Raw genomic sequence first — 24,298 nt, forward strand, 5'->3', positions numbered from 1 at the left:
AAAGCCCTAAGTGCAAGTGGAGAACACATTTAAAGACCCTCTGGTCACTTTGTAGATGAATGGTCATCCTGCCTACTCCTCAGCTATTTGCCAGCTTCATTTCCAACCCATTTAGTTGTACATCCCTTTTGCTCATCTCCTCATCTAATCTTTCAAGTATCTACGTGTCAATGTTTGTACATCAATAATTATAGATATTTTTTATAGGAATTGTTTCTTGAATTTAGACACACACACACAGAGATCAGGCATACATGTACACATCTCTGAATGTTTCTCTTCAGTCTGTGTTCCACAGGGCAGGATCAGGATACAAGATTTCTTTAAAGCAGGAATACTGGATGAATCTAATACAATGAAACTCGGTAGGCACGAATAGAAAGTTCCACACTTAGGGCGAAGTGTGGCTAGATTAAACTGTATCTGAAGAAGATCTGGGTAAGTTTACTGAGGCAGGAGTGTGATGTGTCAGTTGAAGCAGCTAACGCAATCCCAGACCAATCCCAGAGAGTCTAGAACAAGAAAGCTAAGAGCGCCACTGTAGTTTGTCTTAATTAGACCATATGTGAAATACGATGATCAGTTTCAGGTGCCAAATTATAGGAAAGAAATTGGTAAGCTGGCCAGCATGCAGAGGAAGGCAGGCAATAAAACTGGTGAAGGTCCTCAAAGTTGTGTCACATGAGAATCCGCTGAAGGAACTGGGGAGTCTTTACTACAGAGAAGAGAAGATGTAGGGATGACATGATAAATGTCTTTCAAATTTCTGCAGGCAGCTCTCTGGAAGAGTTATTTTCTGCCTGGCCCCAGAGATCAAGGGTAGAGCAAAGAGTCGAAGCTACAGAAGGCAGATGAAGGCTTTAGAGAAGGGCAAACTTCATAGCCCTTGAAGGTCGGGCTCGGAACTTTACCTGGAAGTGATCTGAATGGGCCGCCCCAGTAAGCAGGGGGTGCCCGGTGCCAGCGGTCTTCAAGAAGAGACTAGACAACAACTTTTCAGGGATAGAGTTGAAGGAATTCTAGACTGGACTAACTGGACATAGATCCCTTCCCACTCTGAGACTGCGCAGTACACACCACCCTGTACCTAAATTGGCACGCATGTCAGATTATCCCTTTTCTAAGGTTAGAAGAGATGAACCCATGTAGGTTTGCCCTAGGAACAATGTCCTATATAGTCTATGTTTAGTAAAAATGTTAGCTGTGCTATTGCTTGATCTGAGAGCTCTCCTATCATTATCCTGAAATTGCTGCTTCAATTTTATATTATTATTGATCTTTTCCAATGTCCTGTCCCTCCAACTAGACTGTAAATTCCTCGGGGCAAGGATACTCCCTTGTATCATGAATGCATCCAGCCCAGCGCCTCGTACATCACAGCTCCACAGATGCTCGATTTGATCTGCTACATACTGCAACCCCTGTCCCCCCCACATTGTATTCAGGACAGTAAGACTTCTACCTCATAGCCAGTAAGTAGCAGAACTGACATCTGGACCTAGGTCCTTTCATGAGGAAACTAGTGTTCTTGCTACTATACTAGCTGATAGAATATTAGCTCGAGGGCAGGATGTTTCACTTCTGTCTTTGTATCTATAGCACTTAGCACAGTGCCTGGAACAACAGTAGGTGCTTAATAAATGCTCAACGATCACAATTAGTGCCAAGTTCCAGATAGTGTACCTATAGATGGACAAAGAACAATTTTGGAAGAGTCAAAGGACTTAAAAGTGTCCAATAGGCATTTTTAAAAAACGAAAATAAAATTAAGAACCACATGGGTATGCTTTAAGACTCCTTATTGTGAAGACTGGAAGCCAGTGCGGCCACTGCTTGGCACAGTGGATAAAATACCACACTTGGTTTCAGGAAGACCTGAGTTCAAATTTTGCCACGGACACTTACTAGATGTGTGGCTCAGGAAACTCACTTGACATCTTTTAGCCTCAGTTTCCTTCTCTGTAAAACAGGGACAATTTTAGCACCTACCTTACAGGACTGTTTTGAGGGTCAAATGAGATGATCTAGGTAAAGCACTCTATAAACCTTCAAGTACTATACAAATGCTAATGACAATGATAATGATGAGGATCATGAGGATATAGTTTTTAGCTGTGGCTTTTTTCCTGGTCCTTCAAGTGACCTGAGATTTTAAGCCTTGTTTTGTGCTCAACATGTGACTTGAGATTTATGTGGGCACGCTTCAAGCATGACATGAAGAAAATCTTACAGAGGAAAACAGATTCAGTGAAAGAATGCTTTGTTCCCCAAACATCCTTCCCCCAATATTAACTGTAGTACTTACTCTGCACGCTGGGCACTGAGCTATTTTACAAATATTATTTAATTTTTCCTCACAACCACCCTGTGGTTGTGAGGTAGGTACTGTTATTATCCCCATTTTACAAATGAGTCAAACAGAAATTACATGACTTGCTCAGGAACATACAGCTAGTTAAGTGGAGCTGGATTTAAACTCAGGTCTTCCTAACTCCAGGACTAGTGCTCTATCCACTGCGCCACCTACTGGAAGAAGTGAGCATATGCACACAACAAACTACCCAAATCCCCCCAGAATCAAAGGATCTTGAATTTAGAGATGGAAGTCAGATATCCCCTGATTTACAGATGAAGAGAGAGGGGTCCAGAGAGATGACATCCCTTGCCTGAAGTCACGCGGGTAGTCAGGAGATGGACTGAAATCTGAACACAGGTGACCACTCTTCCCAAGAGTCCCTGCCCGCCCACCGTCCATACCAGAGGTACAGTGCTTCTTTCTGCCTTGCTGTTTGAGATGTTCTGGATGTGGAAGGAGACGATGGTATCAGCCTGGCCCTTCAGCACAGCTTCGGCAGCCCTGTAAAGACGGAGGGGAGATGTCACATCCCCAGTGCATCGGCCTCGGCGGCAGCGTAAGCCACACTTAGAGGGGAAAGAGCAAGTTTTTGTTTTCTGTCATGCCATCCCATCCCAATGCTCTTGTGACAAGAAAGGCTGCTGTTCTGTTCTCAAGAAGATCCCTGTTCCCAGGCTCCCTTCCTGCCAGCACAGGAGAAGGGGAAGGGGCCCCAGAAAGTCCCCTGCCTTTCTATACTGCCGACCCGGGCCGCGTGAACAAGGCATTCTGTGGCACCCAATTACTGCCCTGAGGCTGCTGAGCTGGAGAGCTCGATGCAGAATGGAAATGAGAATGAAGGGCCTCAAGAATCCCAAACCACAGCCAGGTGCACGTGACAACTACTCACTTATTGGCCATCTCAGTAGAAAATACATAAACCACTTTGGATGGCGTCTTCTGGGTAGCAGCTGGCTCCGGCGCAGCCGTCTGGCCATGGGAGGGGGTGGAAGACCTCGGGGCTGAAGCATTTGCAGGAGTCATGGAGTGTGCAGGATGCTGAGAATCCTGGGGCTTTATATGATCCGCAGAATTACACTCTAAAGGAAAGGAGAGATGCATGCGTGTTTCAGGAAGAAGCAGGAAGGGGAAAGAGGGAAAAAGAACAAAACTCTTCCTCCCCTCCCCATTCCCAGAATTTATTGCTTTGTAGCCTAAACCAACTCTGAACATTTCCAGAAATGTCTTGCTAAGATAAACCAATTTCACTCTTATGGAAATATTCAATCATCCTTATGGTTAAATTGCTCATTCCGACTCACATGGATGGGGCCTGATTTTATAGGGAAAGGTCACCCTTTTGCCCCTGAAATCTGAGCTTCACGCCCTGGCTAGTCATTCCTTTCGTTGGCACAGGTCAAGTACCAGAAAAAAAAGGAGCGAATAGGCCTGGGTGTTATCGTGTTGGGGGAGGGGCAAAGAATGAAAAACAACAGGCTCAGCAGCCCTGCCTCCCCCACTCTTCCTGACTCACTCCACCTGGGTTGCCTGCCAATCCTCTGCCACACGTAGTCGCTCATTCCTACCACTCAGAAATCGGCTGTGACTAGCCCGGACTCATGCCAGGGCCATTAAGGCTTCCTCTTGTGCCTACAAGTCTGACAAAGTGGCAACCAGAGGGCACAACTTGCGAGTCCTAGAAGATTAATCTGACGGCAAAGGGGTGGGGGCATCAGAGTAACTACTCTAACGTGGGCTATTTGCATCCACAAACTTGAACTACTGGCTTTCATGCGGTTGTACCAACAGCAGGATGCCAGGAAAACCCAAGGAGAACATTGCAAGGGGAAGGAACCTCCATGAACGTGCTCACTCATTCCCAGCCCATCTGCAGCCCCACTAGAAAATTCTGGAACAAACAACACCTCAAGCTGCTCATTGTATGGGAAAACTATAAGTTTTAACTCCATGAAAAATGAGGAGGAGCACACATTTCTTCTCTGCCAGATTCACCCCAGCAGCTGGGGGAGGCTAGCTGGCACTGACAGACAGGCCAAAGGGCCTTCCCTCGAGGCCTTCCCGCTTCCCTAGGACTCTGGATGGTCTGGCCCACATACCTTTGATTTCAGAGTCATCATTTGGCGTCCCAGCGTCCCTCTGATCAAACGAGTCCGCTGAAATACTTCTCTCCCTTCTCCCCTTTCCCTTGGCACCATTTCCAGCCCCGTTCTTCAGCCCCATGCTCCCACCTGGGCCAGGGAGTGCTTTGGGGGGGTGGCCCCCACTCTTGGAGTCACAGGGGGATGGCTGGGACTGGCTGGCTGAGCCCCCCTGTTTACCCGGATTGGAGAATTTGGAATCCAGCTGGGGGTTTCCAGATGGGGACATCACTGTGGGGGGACGGACCATCACCTCCTGCTTAGATTTGGGGCTACTGAAACAAACACGTAACAGAAGGAGGTCAGACTCCTGATGCAGCTTGTCAACACAAAGCAGGAAGATATAGTCTGTTATGGGATTAAACAGACCCAGGGAAGGATAAGTAACTGTTCCTGTGTTTCACGTTAGCCTCTCTCCCCCGTTCCCCCACCCCTCAGTTGAGTGCTATGAACAGTGAGCAATGAGCAGTATGGCCTGCTGGGTCCTAGGAACTGCAGTCCCCCGAGGCCCCATCTCTAGGGCTTCTGTCAATAAAGGACAACCGTTTCTATGTACATAAAGAAGTGTCTCACACTAGAATGGCTCAAAGCAAACAAACAAAGCATCACAAAGATCACCATGACCAGGCTGAGGGCACAGTTCAACTGTGAGGGGAGTCCACCTTCCCTCCAGGAAGCCAGCCCAAGGAAAGCCCAATGATGAAAGTCAGGTTGGGGAAATGCCCCAGGATGTTAATCCCTCCCCAAACATGCTGGAGGAGACAAGGGGGCTGCCGCCCGCCAGGAAGTGAGACAAAGTTTCTGAGAAAGGAAGGCTAAGGATTCTCTTCCCTCCAGGGATGAATGGTAGGAAGGATAGGAGAGAAGCAGGTGAAAAAGCTGTCACTGAGTTTTGAACCTGCTGTCGCCTTACTGACCTCTAGAGTGTCTCCTTCCCTCTTCCCAATTTAGCTCACAAGCCCTCACCCCATCTCCCTGCTGGGGTACCCTTGGCTCTTACCTCTGTGTGTTTCCTGACGGAGAGTTCCTCACTTTAGGGTTACTGGAATGCATTGATCGGAATCCTGAGCTTACAGTCACAGACGGGGACGGCTCGCCAAGCTCCTCTGGGGGGGGGGGGGGGGCAGTCACAGCTGCGGGGGGGCCCCTCAGCGCTGTCTGTCCCTAGGCCTTTTTTCTTTTTGCTTTTCTCTGCTGTGGTAGTGGGCCCTTTCCACCTGCAGCTCCAGCATCCTCTAGGTGTGTGCTTCCTGCTACCAAGGGAGGATTTCGCATCTCCAGGGCGCACTGTGGAGAAAGCCACCCAGAAGATACAAAACACCTTTAGACGAGATATTAAGATATCACACATTTAAAAGGGCAGGCCAAACAAAAGGAGCTCGTCCTTAGGCTAGAAGAGAAAAGAGAGACTACACACCCCTAAGCCTCCAGCCCCATGCTGCAGAAGGGACTCTATCCAAATAAAGTCGTCCTCCCTCCCCACCTGCATGTACTTGGGTGTCTGGACTCTACAAAAGAATCATGCTTCGGAAGCCCGCTTCTCTGAAGTGTTTCTGCTTTTGTGTGCTAGCCCCACTCAACATTAGGTTGGTCTTTTCCAAAAACAAGGCCTTGATTGGCATTGGGCCCCACATAAAACTATAAGCCCACAGCGACACTCTTTAATTCCTTTTGATGGAATTTTTTGTTTTTTTTTTAACCTCTGGTGACTTACCACACCCTCACAAAAAGTAATAAACTTGGCTCCAATTACTATCCCCATTTCAAGTTAGCATGCATTTTTAACCCATGCCCACAAATATCAGCCCATGAAATTGAGGGGAAAAATAAAATAAAAATCAGTTGAGGCTAAAAAAAAAAAAAGAAAGTTGGGTCAATACAAAATTGAGTGAGTTATACCTCTAATTTCCATGACCCTTATTAAATTTTAATGGGAATCTGTGTCTTAGGAGGAATGCTAAGTATGGGGTGTATACTCTCTTATCCAAAGGACAGGAGGAGGGAACACAGTATTGCATGGATGAGCAAACAGATCCATAATTTTTGCAAGTAGAAGAACATTTCAGAAGGCTGAAACATTTCCTGAGCTTATCTGCAAGGCTAATTCAAAATATAAAGGTCAAAACAATATTAGGGAGTGCACTCGTGGTGCAAGCACAGGCAGTCTGGTCATCTCGTTTAGAAAGCCAAGATGCAGCTTTCAAGCCTCAGCTGAATCCCAGGGTGGCTCCACTGTGCTTCTTCACCATCACCTGTCCCTCCTCTTCATGTCTAACTGACTGGGCAAATTTCAGTGGAGGTGGTGAAGACACCAGGTACAGGGACGATAGCCAGAAACAGCGAGGACTACAGCCTGTCTGGTCTTGTTCTACCACAAAACAGGACTGCAAACAGGAGAATTTGTTCCAGGCTAAGTCAACAATAACTTATTGTGTGGCTGGAGTAAGTCACTCAGATGTCTACTTTCATTTATTTCTCAACTTAGAAAAGCACAATCCTACCCAACTCCTACCTATTTCATGTAGGATTTACAAACAAGGGGTATGAAACATCTGTTGATAAAAATCCCCCAGTTTTCCCTTTCTGTTTTAGGACAAATTTTAGTAGCATTCTGGAGACAGGTGAAGGAACTAAACTAATAAATTAATTATAGGTTTTGTCTGAGAAACTATAGGATACTGAATATATTTTTGGCCTTGATTATATTTAATTTTTATTTTCATTTTCCTCCTATCACCACCACTTTTGTAAGTTTAAACTTCAAAGGTGAAGTGGTAGAAAGAACATGAGGCTTAGAATCAAATGATCTGGGTTTCATCCCAGCTCTGTTTCTAAACTTTGGGTAAATCACTGCCTCTCTCCCTGGGCCTCAGTTTCCTTATCTGTAATGTTAGATTACCTCTACGGTCACAGTATAACTTCATAACTACCAATTTCAGTTATTTTCACACTAAAGGGAGTGTTCGATAAAGCCGAAGTGTCCAACCAATCCACTGAAAAGGATGGTCAAAAAAAGTTATCAATTAAATAGCTGAAGAGACAGTTGGTAGAGAGGAAAGGCCGCTATCTTTGGAACCTGGAGAAAATGGGAATAATAATGTCTGCTCTACCAACCCTACACAATACTCAATAACAAGAAACATTTATTAAGCATCTTCTCTGTGTAAAAGCTCCAGCTCTTACAAATCCTCTATGGAGGATTTCTGGGTTTATGTGCAAGGCACTGGAGATACAAGGAAAAAGACGACTATCCCTGTGCCCGAATTGCTGAGGACTCTGGAAACCTCTAACTATCATACATACATGGGCTGTTGGTCATCATCTCTTTTGACTCTCCTAGAGCAGCCCCGACGTGGGGTCATGACCCACAGTTGAAGAAGTCCTGTCCTACAGCCCTTGTTGTTAGTATTACACAGCTAAGCACATATTACCTTCTGATAAGTTTCTATGCCACGTATCTATACTTTGCCTCCCTAACGAGACTGAGCTCCTTAAGGGTAGGAATCACGGAAGCAGCTAGGTGGTGCAGTGGATAGAGCACCGGCCCTGAAATCTGGAGCACCTGAGTTCAAATCCTGCCTCAGAACAAACATTTGACACTTATTAATTGTGTGACCCTGGGCAAGTCACTTAACCCCAATTGCCTAAAAAAAAGGTAGGAATCATGTTTCTCTCCTATCCCCTACTGCACTTAAACAATGTTAGAAACATGGTAGATACTCCATGAATATTTATGTAAGAGTACATGCAACATACAAAGAAATATTTGACATTTGGGTTACATTTTTCTTTTAAGAGAACTTCAAAGCATTTTATAGAAATCACCACATTAATTGACTCAAATTTTCTGATTGCCACTCCTAACTGCCACTAATACTGTGTAGGTGCTTGACTTCCAAAATGTTTTCATGTTATGTTGCTTAGTTTTAAAACATGCCTTCTTGATGTCCCTAGTGGCAGGTGTAGACAGAGAGAGAAATTCAGCAAGAAGTAGTTAAACACCTAAGGCTGCCCCAGAAGTCACCATCAATGATCTGAAGCCACTACTTTGTCTGAGCCCCATCATCAACCCCTTTTCCTGGCTCTTTCTTTCTCCCTTCTGTTCTTTATTCTTTTGGATACACAAGGGTAGATGTAGTAGGAAATCCACTGGATTTGGAGTCAGAGAAACAGGATTCAAACCTCAGTCTATCTGAGGATTATTAGGATAAAGACACCCCACCTCTTTGGGCCTTAGTTCCTCATCTGTATTAGCAAAAAGTTAGACTAAATGACGAATCAGGTCCTTTCAGTTCTAAATCCTAAAATTCTAATGAAAACCGCTGAGAGAAGTCTGTCTGGCTCATGCCTTGCCTGTCTCCTCTAGACCACACCTCCCTAGTTCTTCCAACCATTCCTCATCAAGCAAAGTTTCTGGTCTTCCTGCCATCCTTGCTGTTCTCTTGTGGAGGGGCTCAAGCTTTTCAATGTCCTTTAAAAAAATATGGTGCCCTGGGGCAACAAGGTGGCGCAGTGGATACAGCACCAGCCCTGGAGTCAGGAGGACCCGAGTTCAAATCCGGTCTCAGACTAGACACTTGATACTTACTAGCTGTATGACCCTGGGCAAGTCACTTAACCCCAACTGCCTCACCAAAATATATGGTACCCTAGGCAAAGTATAGAAGGACCCTCCTTTCTAGACTGTAATGTTACTATTAATGTACTCTTAACTTTTTGGCTCCCATTTCACACTGCTGCCTCCTGTTGACCTTTCAGTACATGACAAAGCCCTGATCTTTTTCAAACTGCTGAAGTTACACTCTCCCAATACTTGTACTGTTAATTTTGTATAGTCAGTTTTCTGAATCCAAGGACAGTCCTTTACATTTATCCCAATTACATTTCAAATTATTAGAGCTATCCTCTCAATCTGACCTGTTGAAAGCTTTTTAGATTCTGGTTCTGTCATTAGATGTATTTGTTAGCCATCCTGTTTTGGGTAATCTGAATATTGGATAAGTACACCTATGCCTTCCTCTAAGTCAATGATAAAAATGTTGAACATAATAGAAGTTAAGATAGATCGCTAGAGTATTCTACTAGAAACTTCCTTCAAGATTGACATCAATCCATTAATCATTTTTATTCCTTGGGTCAAGTCACTGGACCAGCTAAGAATCCACCTAACTATACTATCATCTATCTTCTTCATAAGGGCATCATGAAATACTGTCAAATGTCTTAATGTAATCCAAGTACATTACATCTATGGGATTCCTCTCAATGATCAGTCCGATCATTTTTTTTAAACGGAATGAAATTCATCTGCTAACCTATGTTCCTACCACCCACTCTTTAGTTTAAAGATGCAAATCCAAGCCCAACAAGATGAAATAATTTGTGCAAGACCACACAAAGATAAAATTGAGAATAATCTTTAGTTTTTTAACCAACCATCTCAAGTCCACAGCAAACAAAGGACATCCTAGATTTCTGGCTCAAATAGGTGGTTTTCGTATTTACAAGCTCTTTAACACGCGTCTGTCCAAAGGAGATAACAATGAGACTCTCCAGGCCTCGTGCATCTGGAAGAAGCTTGAGTTTGAAGGCTGTGTGCAGGCTGATGCCCAAGTGCTCATCTGTTTCACTAGCAAACATCTGTCTCAGTGAGATGGCTAGAGCCAAGGAGGGATTTCCCTAATGCAGTTATTGAGATGTTTTCTCAGAGGGCAGAGCTACACCAGGAAAGAGCAGGTTTTAAGACAATGGCCTAACCTGCAATTTCACTGATGTAGGAAGCTCCATGGGAGCGAGCTCCTTTTAGCAATACTGAGCTCTAACTGTTTTTCAGCTTACAGTCTCAGAGACAGGAAGCAGCCGGGATCACAAATCCAGCATGTCAGAGACAGGACTTGAAACCAGGTTTTGTGGGATTGGAGGCTAGTTCTTTATTCCTCACGACACACTGTCCTTTACTCACTGGTGGCTATGCTATCTATTTTTCTGTTTCTACCACAAATGTGTAAATTAGCATTTTAAAGTTTCCAACTGCGTTTTAACTCCCTTAAATGACAAAGATAATCCTCCAGTCAACGGGAAACTACAGCTGTCATAATGTTCCCTCCATCACCCCTACTCTCTCACCAATCCCCAATCGCTCCTTGGCTGAAGGGTACCCCCATGATGCCTACAAACATGCCCCCAAAGCCTCCACCTGCTCTGTCCATCCCCACAGCTACAGTCCCACACCTCTCCTCCCTTTGGTGGCTAAACTCCTTGAGAACAAAAGCTTGTGCACAACAGGTGCCTCCATGGTTTTCCTCTCCCTCTCCTCTCCTCTTTTCGGTGTGGCTCCTGACTTCATCATTCAATCAAAATGGCTTCCTCCTAAATTACTAATAATCTCTTAATTGCCAAATCCACTGGCTTTTTGGGAATACTATTCCTTCCTGACTTTTCCTGCAGCCTTTGACAGGTCTTTATTACGTTGCTCTCTGCTGGTTCTCCTCCTACCTGTCCTACTGCTCTTTCTGTCTCCTTTGCTAGGCCTTCACTCACATCAAGCCTGATAACTGTGGGGTCCCCTAAGACTGTCCTGGGCCTTCTTCTCTTCTCCCTCTACACTACTGAACCTGGTGATCTCATCAGCTCTCATGGCTTCAATTACCATTGGTATGCTGATGAATCTTGGCTCTGATGGTCCAGCCCTAATCTGTCTCCTGACCTCCAGTCTCAGTTTCTAACTGCCTCTTAGATATCTTCAAGATATCTTCAAGATATCTTGAAGAGAATATCTAGGAGATATCTTAAACTCAACATGTCCAAAACTAAACTCACCATCTTTCCCCCAAAACCTTCCCCTCCTCCTAACTTCCCTATTACAGTGGAGGGTAAGACCATCCTTCCAGGCACTCAGGCTCACAACCTAGGAATCACCCTTAACTTTTCTCTTTCTCACCCCCCATTTCTAATAAGGTGTCAAGTCTCGTGAAATCTATTTTCAGAACATCTCTCATAAATGCTCCCTTCTCTCCTCTGACACTGCCCTTGCCCTGGTACAGGCCCTCATCACCTTATACCTGGACTACTGAAATAACCTGCTGGTGGAACTGCCGGACTCTAGTCTCTCCCCACGCTAATCCATCCTCCACTTCACTGTTAATAAATCTTCCTCAGGGCATTCTAACCATATCGCCTTGTCCTTCCCCATTCAATCATGTCCAATGGTTCCCTGTTGTCTCTCGGATTAAATATGAAATGCTGTTTGGCTTTTAAAGCCCTTCCTAACCTGGCCCCCTACTACCTTTCCAGCCTTCTTACACCTTACTCCCCTCCCTTCACTCTCCAGGGACACTGGCCGCTTTGCCATTCTTTTCATAAGATGTCCCATCTCCCAATTCCAGGCCTTCTTCCTGGCTGTCCTCATGCCTGGAATTCTCTCCCTTCTCACTTCCCTGGCTTTATTCAAATCTCAGGGAAATTCCCACATTAGCAAAAAGCCTTTCCCAGTCCTCCTTAATCTTCGTACCTCCCCTGTGAGATTATCCCCAATTTAACCTGTAGGTAGCTTGTTTATACATAGTTGTTTGTTTGCTATCTCCCCCATTAGGCTGTGAGCTCCTTGAGAGGAGGGACGGTTTTTTGCTTTGCTGTATCTCTAGCACTTAGCACAAAGCCTTACACACACTAGGCATTTAATAAATGCTAGCTGATTGGATTAATCCTACTCCTTAGATCTTTGGAGAATTTTTTTTTCGTGAGGCAATTCGGGTTAAGTGACTTGCCCAGAGTCATACAGCTAATAAGTGTTATGTGTCTGAGGGTCGCATTTGAACTCATGTCCTCCTGACTCCAGGGCTGGAGCTCTATCCACTGTGCCACTTAGCTGCCCCAAGAATTTTTTAAAACAATAAACCTATAACTCCATTCTGTCAATGTTTGGAATTGATCGACAAACCCAATCAAATGCTTTCCTGTCATACGTGTTACAAAGCAGGGCTAACTTCTACTTTCAGGGTCATCACTCTTTTAAACCACTCACCCAAACCCCGGGGGTCACGACACAGCTGTGCTCATCCTGGAGACGAGAGCAGAACTTCCTTCCTCAAAAGATGCTCATCCCTAGAAGAGAAAGATGAGAAAGATACCCTGGAGTGGAGAACCAAACTGTTCACAGCACCATTTGGTCACTGAACGTTGCCAGAGAAAGGCACGTCACATTGATTCTGGGACAGCAATTGAAGAGGAATCTCCTATTTGTCCCTCTCCGTTATCAGTGGATTAGCCAAGCCCCTTGCTACTTGTCTCTCCCATGATCATCCTCTCTGGGATGCTTTAAGTTACGGAGGGAAGCCTTCAGCATTTTGGGGCTGGGAGTGGTTCACACTCTTCCACCCAATCCTATTATGCCACAGTGGATGCTCAATAAATACTTGTTAAAAAAGATAAACTAGTGCTTAGGCTATTTCAGTACAACCTGTTGACAGACCTAACATCCCGATTTTGTAATTTCTCAACTTCACTTCAGCTACCAACTGTCTATTTCACTACCATCTCCAAGACCCTGACCTTTGAAAGTCACTTTTCAGATTACGATTTCCTGTTCTTCCCCTTCTCTCATTCTCTCACTCCCACTGAACCTACTATTTTCTTCTGGTTAATACTGAATCCTGGGTAACCTTCACCATCTGCTTCCTCCCTCTTGCTCCTAGGCTACACAGCTAGGGTCAAATGCTTCCCCATCCTCAAAATCCTTTCCTCCACCTTGACGCCCTCTCTCTTCAGTTCCCTTCTCATTGTTTATGCAGTCATAGTCGACACAGAGTAGTTGACAGTCACTCCCTCCGCTCTCTTACCGTCCACTCTACTCAGGCCCTTGCAATCTGGCTTTTCCCCCAACACTCTAAACTGCCATCTCAAAGACCAACGATCTCCCAATGCCAAAACCAATGATCTTTCCTTGGTCTTCATATTCTTTGACCTTTCAGCATGGGAAACTTAACAACTCCCTCTTTCTTTCAGCTGAGTTCACAGATGACCATTTCCTCGTGGGGCACTTTCTCATCCCTCCAGGACACCAAGCTCTCCTGATTCTTTTCCTCTCTCTGACTTCCCTCCCAGGGTTGCTATGAGACTCGCATTTACTGATTAGCACAGTGCCCGGCACAGAGTCGGTGTTTGTTTCCTTCCTCCCTTCCCTGACCACTCCTGCTCTCTTGTCATCATGGTGCTCATTCTTCTTCATACTCCCTAAACAGAAACACTCTCCAAGACCTTGCCCTTGGCCCTCTTTTCTTTTCTCCTGTACTCTCTTAACAATCTCAAGCTCTGTATCACATCTCCATTGATCGCTTCTGTTCAATGGGCCCCAGATTTATATTTCTTAGTGTCTACTCCACATCCTTATCTCTAAGGCCTCTTGGCACCTCAGACTCAACAAGTATTTAACTGAATTTGGCATTTGGCAGAAGATAAAAGCACTGGATTGAGAGCCAAGAGGACCTGGGCTCTGGGTCTGTTTCTGCCACCAACTGGCTATGAGACCTTGGCCAAGTCACTTAATCTCTGAGCCTCAATTCATCAGTAAAACAAAGATAACATCTGACTCCTTAACTTCCCTGGTCTGTTACTGCCCAATGGGATAATGTATTCAAAGCACTTGGTAAACCTGAAATTGCTATACAAATGTAAATAATTATCTTTCCTTCAAAACCTTCTCCTTTAGACCTTTCTGTTGTGGTTCAAAGGTACCTCTGACTATCCAATCACCCATACTAAAAACTTCAGATTTATATTTTAATCATGGGTAGAGGGAAAGTCTGTGAACTATTATCTCTCCCAACATCTTTCCATGAGGGAGGGGACTAAAGCTTACTTAAAAATTCTAGATCTCCTATACTGCCTAATAGTATAACTCACAAATTAGGTACTTAATATCCATGGAACTGAAATCCCCTTCAGGACCAAGTGCACACTTCTGCACATAATAGGTACTTAAAGGTTTATTGAATTCTGAAGGAATGGTGGAATGCAACACCCTGACTTGTCAAGCAAGGACTGATTGAAGCGGTCCTCTCTGGGCCTTCATCTCAGGTATCTGGCTAAGGCTACTCTCTAGCGGTATAGTGATTTGTGTGAAATAGGTATTCCAATTTAATTTGTCTGGTTGACAAGACCATTCAACACAAACTTCTAAAAAAAAGTATATGGAGATGGACTTTTCTGACTGAATTCCTTCTGTCTCACGCAGCTCTGAATGGAGGAGAGAGTCCTAGAGCCATTTCACTTTGGAGATTGCCTTTTGAGGAACTCTAAAAGGTATTTACTTGACTTAAGTCAGAAAACCTCTCAAGAACACTGTCTCTCTCTAGTCACTTCAGTTCATGCTCAGTTACCTGTGCTAATGGAGAATAATAGGTAGAAACCACAAGCTTTCACCCTTTCTTCAACAAAATATTGCTAGGAACTGTTTAAAAAAAAATCCTAGGAACCTGACTTGCTGGCAATGAGCCTCATTTGATTTAAAACTCATTTAGTAAGCACCTACTATATATAAAGTCTGTGTTTAATACTAAAGGAGCTAAAAAAAAGTCAATGAGACAGAGTCCCTACCCACAAGGAGCACAAGAACTAATGGGGCAGATAAAACCAGTATAGTTAGACTATAAACTAGAATAAAAGTACATAAGAATTCCAAATAACATGCTATGATAATTCGAAGAAGGGAGAAACCCTGTCTCAGTAGAGGTTTTAGGGAAGGTTTCACTAAAGAGAATATATTTAAGCTGGGGCTTAAAGGACAGGAGGGATCCTAACAGGCAGAGATGAGGAAGGAGAGCATTCTAGACATAGGGAACAGCACCAGTACAGACAAAGAGTTAGGGAAATGCAGGCCATATTCATTGTGATTAGAGTATAGTCTGCATAAACCAACAAGCAGAGGGGAGGAGTCATGTAAGTTAGGGCCGGAAACAGATTCTGGAAGGGCTGAGATTCCAGGTTGAAGAGTCAGGCCATTATTCTAAAGCATTAGGGTTTTCAAGGTAGAGTGAATCACCAGATAAATAGTGATCTGTTGACAAAACAGTGAAATCAGAAAGACAAACAGATTTCTCCTTGGGGGAAGGGGGGGTGGGTGAGTAGAGAAGGGCTGGGAAAAGGGAAGCCACTGGGTTTTAGACATGCTGAGTTTGAAGATGCTAGCAGAAAACTGAAGGAGACACATCCTGTGGGCAGACAGAAATGAGGGTGGAGAGCTCTGAAGCAAGATCAGGAAGACAGAGAGACTGAGGCACACGTGCACACAGAGCAAGTGTTTTAATTTAGGAGAGTGAATGAGGACACCAAAGAGAAGAGCAGTCAAGGGCAGAACCACGGGGAGTGCCCAACTTAAGGGGCCAGCAGAAGAACCAGGAGACTATGGTATCTCTGAAGCCAAACACTATCCAGGAGGTCATGATCACAGTGTCAAATGGCAAGGAAGTCAAGGATGATGAGGACTGAAATTATGATGAGGCACCTACCTCCAAGAAGCTTATACTCTAATAGGGGTATAGGACATGAACACAAATCAATGCCCTTCACACTGTATTCTGTATGAGACTAGACTTGCTCTTTCGGCTCAAGAAGACAAATCTAAAACCAAGAGGTGGGAATTGCAGGTGGGCAAATTTTAGGTAAGTAAAACTGAAAACAAAACAACAAAAGTTCTTCTAAAAATTAGGTAGAACTATCCAAATGTGGAGTAGGCTACCTGCTGAGATGAATGAATTCCCCATCACAGGATTATTTTCAAATGGAGGGTACATATCCACTTGTTAGAAATGTCCATGGGATTCCTACTTTGGATAGTACTGGGAGTGGGATCCTATAATCTTCTAATTAATAAGTACATAAGAGAAGAAGATGCACTGGGATCAGAAGAAGAGATTACTGGAAAAAGATTTCATGGAGGTGAGAGTACTGGAGCTAGGTAGGATTCCAACAAGCTGAAACTGGGCAAGGAGAAAAGGAGGATGTTCTAGGCATAGGGCATAGCACAACTAAACACAGAGAGTCCATCAAGTACGGGATGTAGCCAGGATACAACAAGTAGTACAGTTTGAGTTGAGCACGGGGTACCTAGAGTGAGGTATTCTAAAGCTGGGAAAGGAACCAGATCATGCAGAGCCTCCAATGCCATGATGCAGAGTTCTGCCTTTGTACAAGAGGCAACGGAGAGCCTCTCGATGGTTTCTGAGGTACAGAATGACTTGGGCATATCTGTAGTTTAAAAAGATTGATCTGTAGGATGAATTAGATTCATCTGTAGGTCAAATTAGAGAGGTTACAGACTGGAGGCAGGGAGATCAGTTAGGCGGCTACTGTAAAAGTCTAGGGAAAAGAAAATAAAGGCTTAAACTAAAGTGGTGATCATGAGGATGTGACTCTACTGGGGTGGTAGAATCCAAAGGATTTGGCAACTAATGGAATCTATAAGATGATGGGGTAAGGTAGGTGCTTCAGTTTGCAGCAGAATAGACTTGGTGCCACAGACAGGGAAATCCGGAAGATGAGAAGATTTACGGGGGCACATGTGATCAGCTGGAAATAAAAGCCCGAAGCCAAGAAGGGTCATGGTTCCATAACTGGAAGTTTTACATATAGGACGACGGCTGAAATGAAATGCTTGTTGAATGAAAGGAGGGGGTAGTTAACCATATCAAATGCTGCAGAGTCTGAGGGGATGGAGACTGAAAGAAAGCCATTTAATCTGGTTTTGGGGGGAGGGGGTTGCCTTTGGCAACCTTTAAGAGAACAGTTTCAGTAGCAAGATAGGGATGGGAGCCAGACTGCAAGGAATTGAAGGGAGCGTGGGTGATGAACAAGTGGAGCCATGCCCAGATCTCGCAAGTTTGGGAAATGAGAATGGGAACTAAGCCTTAGATACTCTTAGGACCCAATTCTTTGCTGTCCTTCTAATTTCTCAAATCACAGGACTCTTATAGCTAGGATATTCCCCTGAATCTTGTACAAACACCCTGCTCAACAAGGTGGCCAATCCACTAGGAACAACATTCGTACATCTGACCAAATTCAAAACCAAGAAAATCAACATCATTCACATGATTTCTGTGTCAACATCCAGCCATCCCTCACCAGGTCACCTGCTCAAATAACCCACTCATCATCAACCCATCACGCTGAACTATTCCCAGTTCTCTGCTATCAGTAAAAGGCACAGCAGCAAAGTCGAGAACGTGATACAGGGATTCAGTCTTCAGGATTCCATTCCCAGCTCATTCTGGACTTCTGATGAGCCAACCACTCAAATGGCTTTCCTCTCTCTAAGAGTACCAGTGGATGGAGCCAATCTTTCCTCAACACTGGTGTAAAAACACCAGGGAGGGAAACCAATATAATAGTTGGGTACAGAAAACCTTGTATTAGGTGAAACAAAAGCTTCAGTGCTCATTGGGGGGAACTGCAGATACTTTATGAGAAAATAGACTTAATGGTATTACTAAAATTCGAGGGCTTCAAAGAATAAATTCTAACTCGTGGTTTAAGATAGAATTATACAAAGTAAATTATACTATTACATTTACTCTATTTCTAGATGCAATTATACAACTCCAGTTTGCTCTTCCTCCTAGAACCTATGTATTCCTCTATCAACCCATGAAAACTACAATCCTCCTACAGAGCAGAGCAATGGAAAGAATGCTGGATGTGAGTCAGAGGTCCTGAGTTCAAATCCAGCTTTTGTCCCGTACTAGATATATGACCTTAGGCAAGTCACTTAACTTCCTAGCCTCCGGTTTCCTTTTCGGTAAAACAAAGTTGGACTAAGATCTCTTCCAGCTCTATCCAAAGCTATAATCCTGGCTTCAGGAATGGTATAATGTCCATTCCTGCTGACATATTTTCCTGCAGTATACTACAGGCACTTTGCCTCCGGCAATATGTTCACTGTGGAGTGAACCAATCCAGTTTACATCTGAAGCTATAATGGAAAAAATTTTTAATTAAAAGCAAGAACAACATGCAACACTTCCCCCACCTAACCCCCAATTTTAAAGATACGTCTCTGGTGCCTTACCTTCAAAGGCTTTCAGTCTGTTTCTTGCTCCACATTGGAACACCGAAGATCTTTCCAGTGATGATCTCAGCCTCCTTCGAGGAGGCCAGGCAAGTCAATTAGAAATACACCAGCTAGTCACACTTTAAAGTCAAGAGGCCAGAACTACAAGGAACAAAAGAAAGCAAAATTTCAAATCCTAATCTGGGTTGGTACCACAGAAGATAACCCTCTTCCCATCACTCGCCTGCCCAATCAGTGTTTGGCAAAGGGAACAAGCATCATGTTTGCACAGGTAAGGCAGTCGGGCCACAAAGAACAAGAAGAAAATCAAGACCCTCTTGGAAAATTTTTGATAACTGAAGACAAACAGAATAAGGAAAACAAAAATATACAGATAATACAAAAGCCTTTTTAGAAAGTTATAACTCCTCCTCAACATATTTAGCAAAGCCGACATTCTTATTTCCTTCTCTTGTGTGCCCCTGGTGCTAATTACCAGCAAAATGTACAGGAGGGAGGAAAGGGGGCAGTAGGGTGCTTGAATAATTCAAACTAAAAAACAGCCCACAAAAAAGCAAGACTAGCTTGTATTTATATACCCCCTATCATCATGGGTACACAGGCATTAAGACAAGTGTGCTCTTCCACCATTATAGAGGTGATAAATGAAATTTAGGCATGAGGATACTACAAACTGATTCTAATTTAGGGCAGAACTTGGATCAGCCCTCCCAGAATCTCTATTGCCACCTACACCAGTCACTGCTACTATCACTGAATGGGTAGAGGGGCCACATTTCCAATACGGAAAAGATATACAAATAATAAAACATAAAACCAAACACTGCTTCCAGGTGGCACCACAGCTGGATAAGGGGTTTTGGCTTTATGGTCTTGAGGGCAATGTTTCAAATCTCTCCCCTGAACACGGTGTATAGCATCATTCTTCTTTCTTTGCCCCTATCTGCCATAATTGCTCCAAAGTTCCGCCCCTGAAAGGCAGGCGAGCTGTAAAGAAGTGAGTGCTGGCTTTGGAGTTGGGAGGGCCTAGGTTCCAATCTTGCCTCTGATACTTACTAGCTGTAGACTGTTCATTTAATCTTTCTAACCTTCAGTTTCCTCATCTGAAAAATGGGGGCAGTAAGAGCCACTTCTTCTATGACCCCATCAGTTGTTAAGGTGCTGCCCTTCCAAAAAATCACTCTGCAAATATTTTTTATTTACTCATCTGTATACCTATGGAGAAGAAGGATTTCTTTTGTCTTAATATCCCCAGGACCTAGCACAAAACAGGCTCTTAAAAAAGTTTGTGAAACTGAATACTAACTACCTCACCCAGATGTCAAGGGACTCAAACGAGATCATCTATGTAAAGAGCTGTATAAATGTCAGCTATTATTATTATTATTATTATTATTATTATTATTATGCTTAACACTGCCAGGTACTTAATGTTAATGATTGATTACTACTATTATTAGTGGTGAGAAAAAGGTTAGGACACCTTAATTCTTCCTCAAAGGAGTTGAAAGATTTCACAGATAGATACTCATTTGTTCACTACTGAGAGACAGGCAGGGAAGGCACATTGGTGTTACATTTCAAAAATGGAAAACTGGGTGATGAAGTGATTTGTTGGTTAAGCGTGTCAATGGCAGAGTTGACATCCTGATCTTAAGTCCAGAGCTCTATGACCTATACTGAGTGGCTTATAGTATAGTGTTTATGGACTCTTCTACACTAAAAAACAACAATCGCCCAACAAATGGAAAACAAATTTGCCTTTACATTCAATTTCACTGGAATCGCCATTTCCACAGGAGCAAGGGGAGGGAAATCCCTCATATAAAGCAAATGTCATATTATATGGAGATCTTATTTTCACCATTTTCAGCTGAGACTCCAAGGTTAGTAAGAAATACAAAATGTGTATTCTTTGCTGTTTTATACAAAGAGGACACCAAGCTTCAAAGTTTAGTCAATTCACACTCCGTATATTTCCCATTTTTCCTCCCCTCCATTCCTCTATAATAAGAAGGGTCAAACTTTCTACCCTGCAGCCCTCAAATCCCTAACAAAGAACCAAAGATTCAAATTTAATTGGGAAATATTTAACAAAATATAGTACAATAGAACACAGGTAATATAAGCTTGTAGTTTTCTTAGTCACTGTGCAGCCCACAGGGGTCCATTTCTATTTGAGGCTGACCCCTCAGCTCCAGACTATCATCTCAGATCCAATATTATCAGGCATCCTTCCACTTGGCCTGAATACTCTCATCCTACTTCTTAAAGCTCATGAAGGTCACCTTTGGCCTCCACTGGACCAAATTATAAACATGACACCCTCAAAGCAGTCTTCTTCCATTTAACAATGCGCCCCTTTTCTAACTCCATTTCCATCCTTGACACTCTATGTGTCCTTTAAAAAAAAAAGACCCTTTTCCGAATTTTTCACCTGGGGTTCGGAATTTAAATTCACTCTTGCTTCTCCCACAACTTCCTAATGGTACTTAGTTCAATGCCGACTAGTTCTTGCACCCATACTCACAATGGTTATCCACCAACATCCACACGGTTCCCCACATGTTTTCACTCCTGTTACATGCTATTTAGTGCCCTTTTACCACCATATAATCACTGAACCAGAGCTTAAATCAATGCCCTGAGCACAAATGCTTTCGTGCTGGGACCATCACGTTCAACAGTTACTGAATGTCCTCCTACAGGCAAGACACTAAAAGATGATTCACTACCGATTAATATTATCATAGAAATAGGTAATAGCATCTTTCACCTATGCACCCAAGAATCAGTACTGCATTTATGAGGCCATTTCAGGTTTTCTATTTGCCCGAAACCAGAACATTCTTCAAAAAAATCTACCTATCTCTAAGTTTCCTCTAACTCTGCAAATCATCTGCCCCATTTGATATATGATCCTTGAGGGCAAGGGCTGTTTCGCCTTTGGTTAGCACACAGCAGGGCTTTAACAAAAGTGCTTAATGACTTACTGATAGTCCAAGACCTTTAGGTTTTTTTTTCCTTCTCGCCTGACAAACCCCCAGTTTAGGATCCAAGTTTCTCTTCCTCACCATCCCTGGGCTCATCTGTCTCCCCTTTCCTTTAGACACTAAGCTCTCCGAAGGCAGTCCAGTCCCGTCTACGCCCGTTGGTAGCGCGGCTAGAAGGGCATCCAGCGATGCCATTACCGAATGGCCCAGGCCTCTCTGTGTCCCTCCGTTCTCCTTTAACCTTGTTTTGCTGTCCCCCGCCTGTGACACCCCCCAACCTGTGGGATCCCCACTTACACCCACCCCCCAATGACTGCCAAAGGAGACTTCGCCTCTCAAGGACTTGAGTTGGCTGGGATTCACTGACCCAAACACACCAACTCACCTGCTGGGGCCATTGGCTTCCCATGCGCTCAATCTCCTGAGCCCGGGTCTCGCGCCTCCGTCGGAGACCCCCGGGAAGGGGTGGCTCTGCGTCCCGAGGAGCCCCGGGGGCTGGCCTCTCCTTCCACTTCATTCCACAGCCGACCTCCCCCCAGGACTCCCTCCCCCAACGCGGCACATTCCGGAGCCCCCCGCCCCGCCTGCGGACCCCGGCCCCCCCCCGCAAGTGTGCCGGAGCCCGGTCCCTCGCCGCCGGCTCCCCCCTCCGACCCCGCCCCCTCCCGCGCCCCCCGAGGCTTCTCGCAGTAGTTGAACTCCCCCTAGGCAGTGCCCTCCCCGGAGCCGGCTCCAGAACACGCGGACCTTCCCCCTCTCCCCGGGCTCTTCCCCTCCCCGCCCCTCCCCCTCCCCGGCCCTGCCACTTACCCCGACACCCAGAAGGGGAGGGGGAGGCGGGGAGGAATGGGGGCGGGGGTCAACGATCGGCGGCCGCTCTCAGCCCCGGGGGGCCGGGGCCGGGGCCGGCGGCAGCGGCGGCGGCGGCAGCGGCGGCGCAGCGTCTCCCCCCGGCGGCGGCGGAGCCGTCCCACTCCCGCAGGCACACATAGACTCCATTGTCCGGCGGCACCTCCCCCTTTCCGGCTCCCCCTCGTGTGGTACCGCCCCTTCCCCCTCCCCTGTGCCCTCCCCCTGCTCCTCCTCCACCGCCGCCCTCCCTCCCGCCGGCCGCCCGCCCCGCCCAAGGCGACGGGAGGGGGTGCTGGGGGGCGGGAAGGGATCCGTCTCTACCTTCTCCCTTCCTCCCGCCGGGCCAGGGAAAGGGGGACACCCCTGCGCCTTCCACGCCTTGTACTCCTAGCCCTTTCCCAGCCCCGCCGCCCAGGAGGGCTGGCTCTAAAGGAATGCCTCCTTCCCCCCACGCCCCCCCACCCAAGCCGTGCAATGGTACCAACCCATCCGCTTCCTCCCTCCCTCTCCCTTTTCCCGCCCCCCCTTTCAGATAGTCCCCGCCCCTCTCGAGTTCCCCGCCTCCCGAATAACTCCGCCTCCTGAACTCCCCTCCCCCTCCCCGCCACCATTTTACTATGGAACCTCCCATCACCGTCATTCCTTCTTCATTTGCATAATCCCGCCCAGCGGATCCCCTCCCCTGTTCGTCACCCCTATCAGGGTGACTCCCACTCCCCCCCTCCTTAAAGGGGCAGACACCCCTCCAAAGTCCCCCCACTCCCCACCAACATCTCCGGCTCAAGCCCGGTTCCCCACTGGGGTGGCGGGGCTCGGGCTGGGCGGAGGTGCCTCTCCTCCCCACCCCCACCCCACTCCCTCCCGGCACTTGACCGTGGGCCCTGAGAAGTGGAAAGTGGTGTGGGAGCCACGAGAAGGTGAAGGGGGGAGGAGAGGGAGTGTGGAATTGAGCCATCTTTGGAGGAAAGGGGACGGGGCCAGCCCCTCCGCCTCCTCCCCGCGCCCCCTGGCCTCGAGTTCCCTCCCCTCCTGCCCCGGGGCCTCCCTCTGCCTCGCTAGCCCCCCTGGACGTTGCAGAGCCCCTTGTGGTCCCCCCGCCATTCACCCCCCACCCCCGGGGCTGCGCTCTCCCCTAGGAACCACCCCCTCAATCAGGTAATTGTCAAGGTGTTCCCCCCTCCTCCCCGCGCCGTGCCCGCAGGTAGGCGATCAGTTTCCTCCGAGTCGAGCCCGGCCCCAGTCTGAACCAGATTAGAGTGGCCACATGGTGCCTCTCCCCAGAATCCTCAATTGCTCCAGGCCCATTGCTATTATTATAGTATTACTACTCGGGATGTTCAGAGCACCTTTCTTCTGACGGCTCAAAGCACAGTCATCCCTGTGAAGTAGGTGGGTGGCCAGGGCGATTATCCTTTTTTTTTTTCCCTTTCCCCCAAATGGAGAAATGAAGGCATCATGGAGAGAACATGTTGCTGAAAGTCATACAATGAGTCAGTGGTTAAAAAAAAAAAAGAAAGAAAGAAAGAGAAAAGAAACAGGCTCCAGAGAGCTCGGTTTTATTTCCTAAGGTCTTCCTTAAAGATACGTCCACCCATCCTTGAGTCCAGATCCCCTTCGGAACACAAGGCTAATTCATCCCTGCTATGAAGATGCTTTTAAAAAATCACTAGCCCCTTGCATTGATATGTCATTTTAACTTCCATTTTCTTTTCATTTGAACCTCACATCACCTTTCTAGGGTAGAGAGTGCAAATATCATAATCTTATTTTACCGTTGAGGTGTAATAATAGGTAGCATTTATAAAGCGGTTTGCAAAGTGCTTTACAAACATTATCTCATTTTATTCTCCTGGGAGGAAGGGTGGGGCTATTATTAGCTCCATTTTACAGAGAA

General features: G+C 45.7%; 1 protein-coding gene across 3 annotated transcripts in view; it reads right to left on the reverse strand.

Moving 5' to 3' along the window:
• LOC114043171 (B-cell CLL/lymphoma 9 protein) overlaps positions 1–22,431 on the reverse strand; it is a 32,385-nt gene extending 9,954 nt beyond the window's left edge. Inside the window, exons 1-7 of one of the 3 annotated variants that reach the window (XM_027862178.1) lie at positions 22,363–22,431; positions 18,557–18,700; positions 12,518–12,597; positions 5,495–5,781; positions 4,453–4,766; positions 3,246–3,435; positions 2,758–2,857 (exon numbers count right to left, since the gene is read on the reverse strand). In XM_027862178.1, the coding sequence (XP_027717979.1) occupies positions 2,758–2,857; positions 3,246–3,435; positions 4,453–4,766; positions 5,495–5,547 (657 nt within the window). In that variant the 5' untranslated portion in view covers positions 5,548–5,781; positions 12,518–12,597; positions 18,557–18,700; positions 22,363–22,431. Of the gene's footprint in view, positions 1–2,757; positions 2,858–3,245; positions 3,436–4,452; positions 4,770–5,494; positions 5,782–12,517; positions 12,598–18,556; positions 18,701–21,937; positions 21,988–22,362 lie in introns of those variants that run through there. The other 2 variants (XM_027862176.1, XM_027862177.1) reach the window with 2 other exon arrangements.
• Positions 22,432–24,298: the final 1,867 nt, after the last annotated feature.

This window comes from Vombatus ursinus, unplaced genomic scaffold (assembly GCF_900497805.2).
Source record: "Vombatus ursinus unplaced genomic scaffold, bare-nosed wombat genome assembly UNPS02014768.1, whole genome shotgun sequence".
Taxonomy (NCBI): Eukaryota; Metazoa; Chordata; class Mammalia; order Diprotodontia; family Vombatidae; genus Vombatus; species Vombatus ursinus.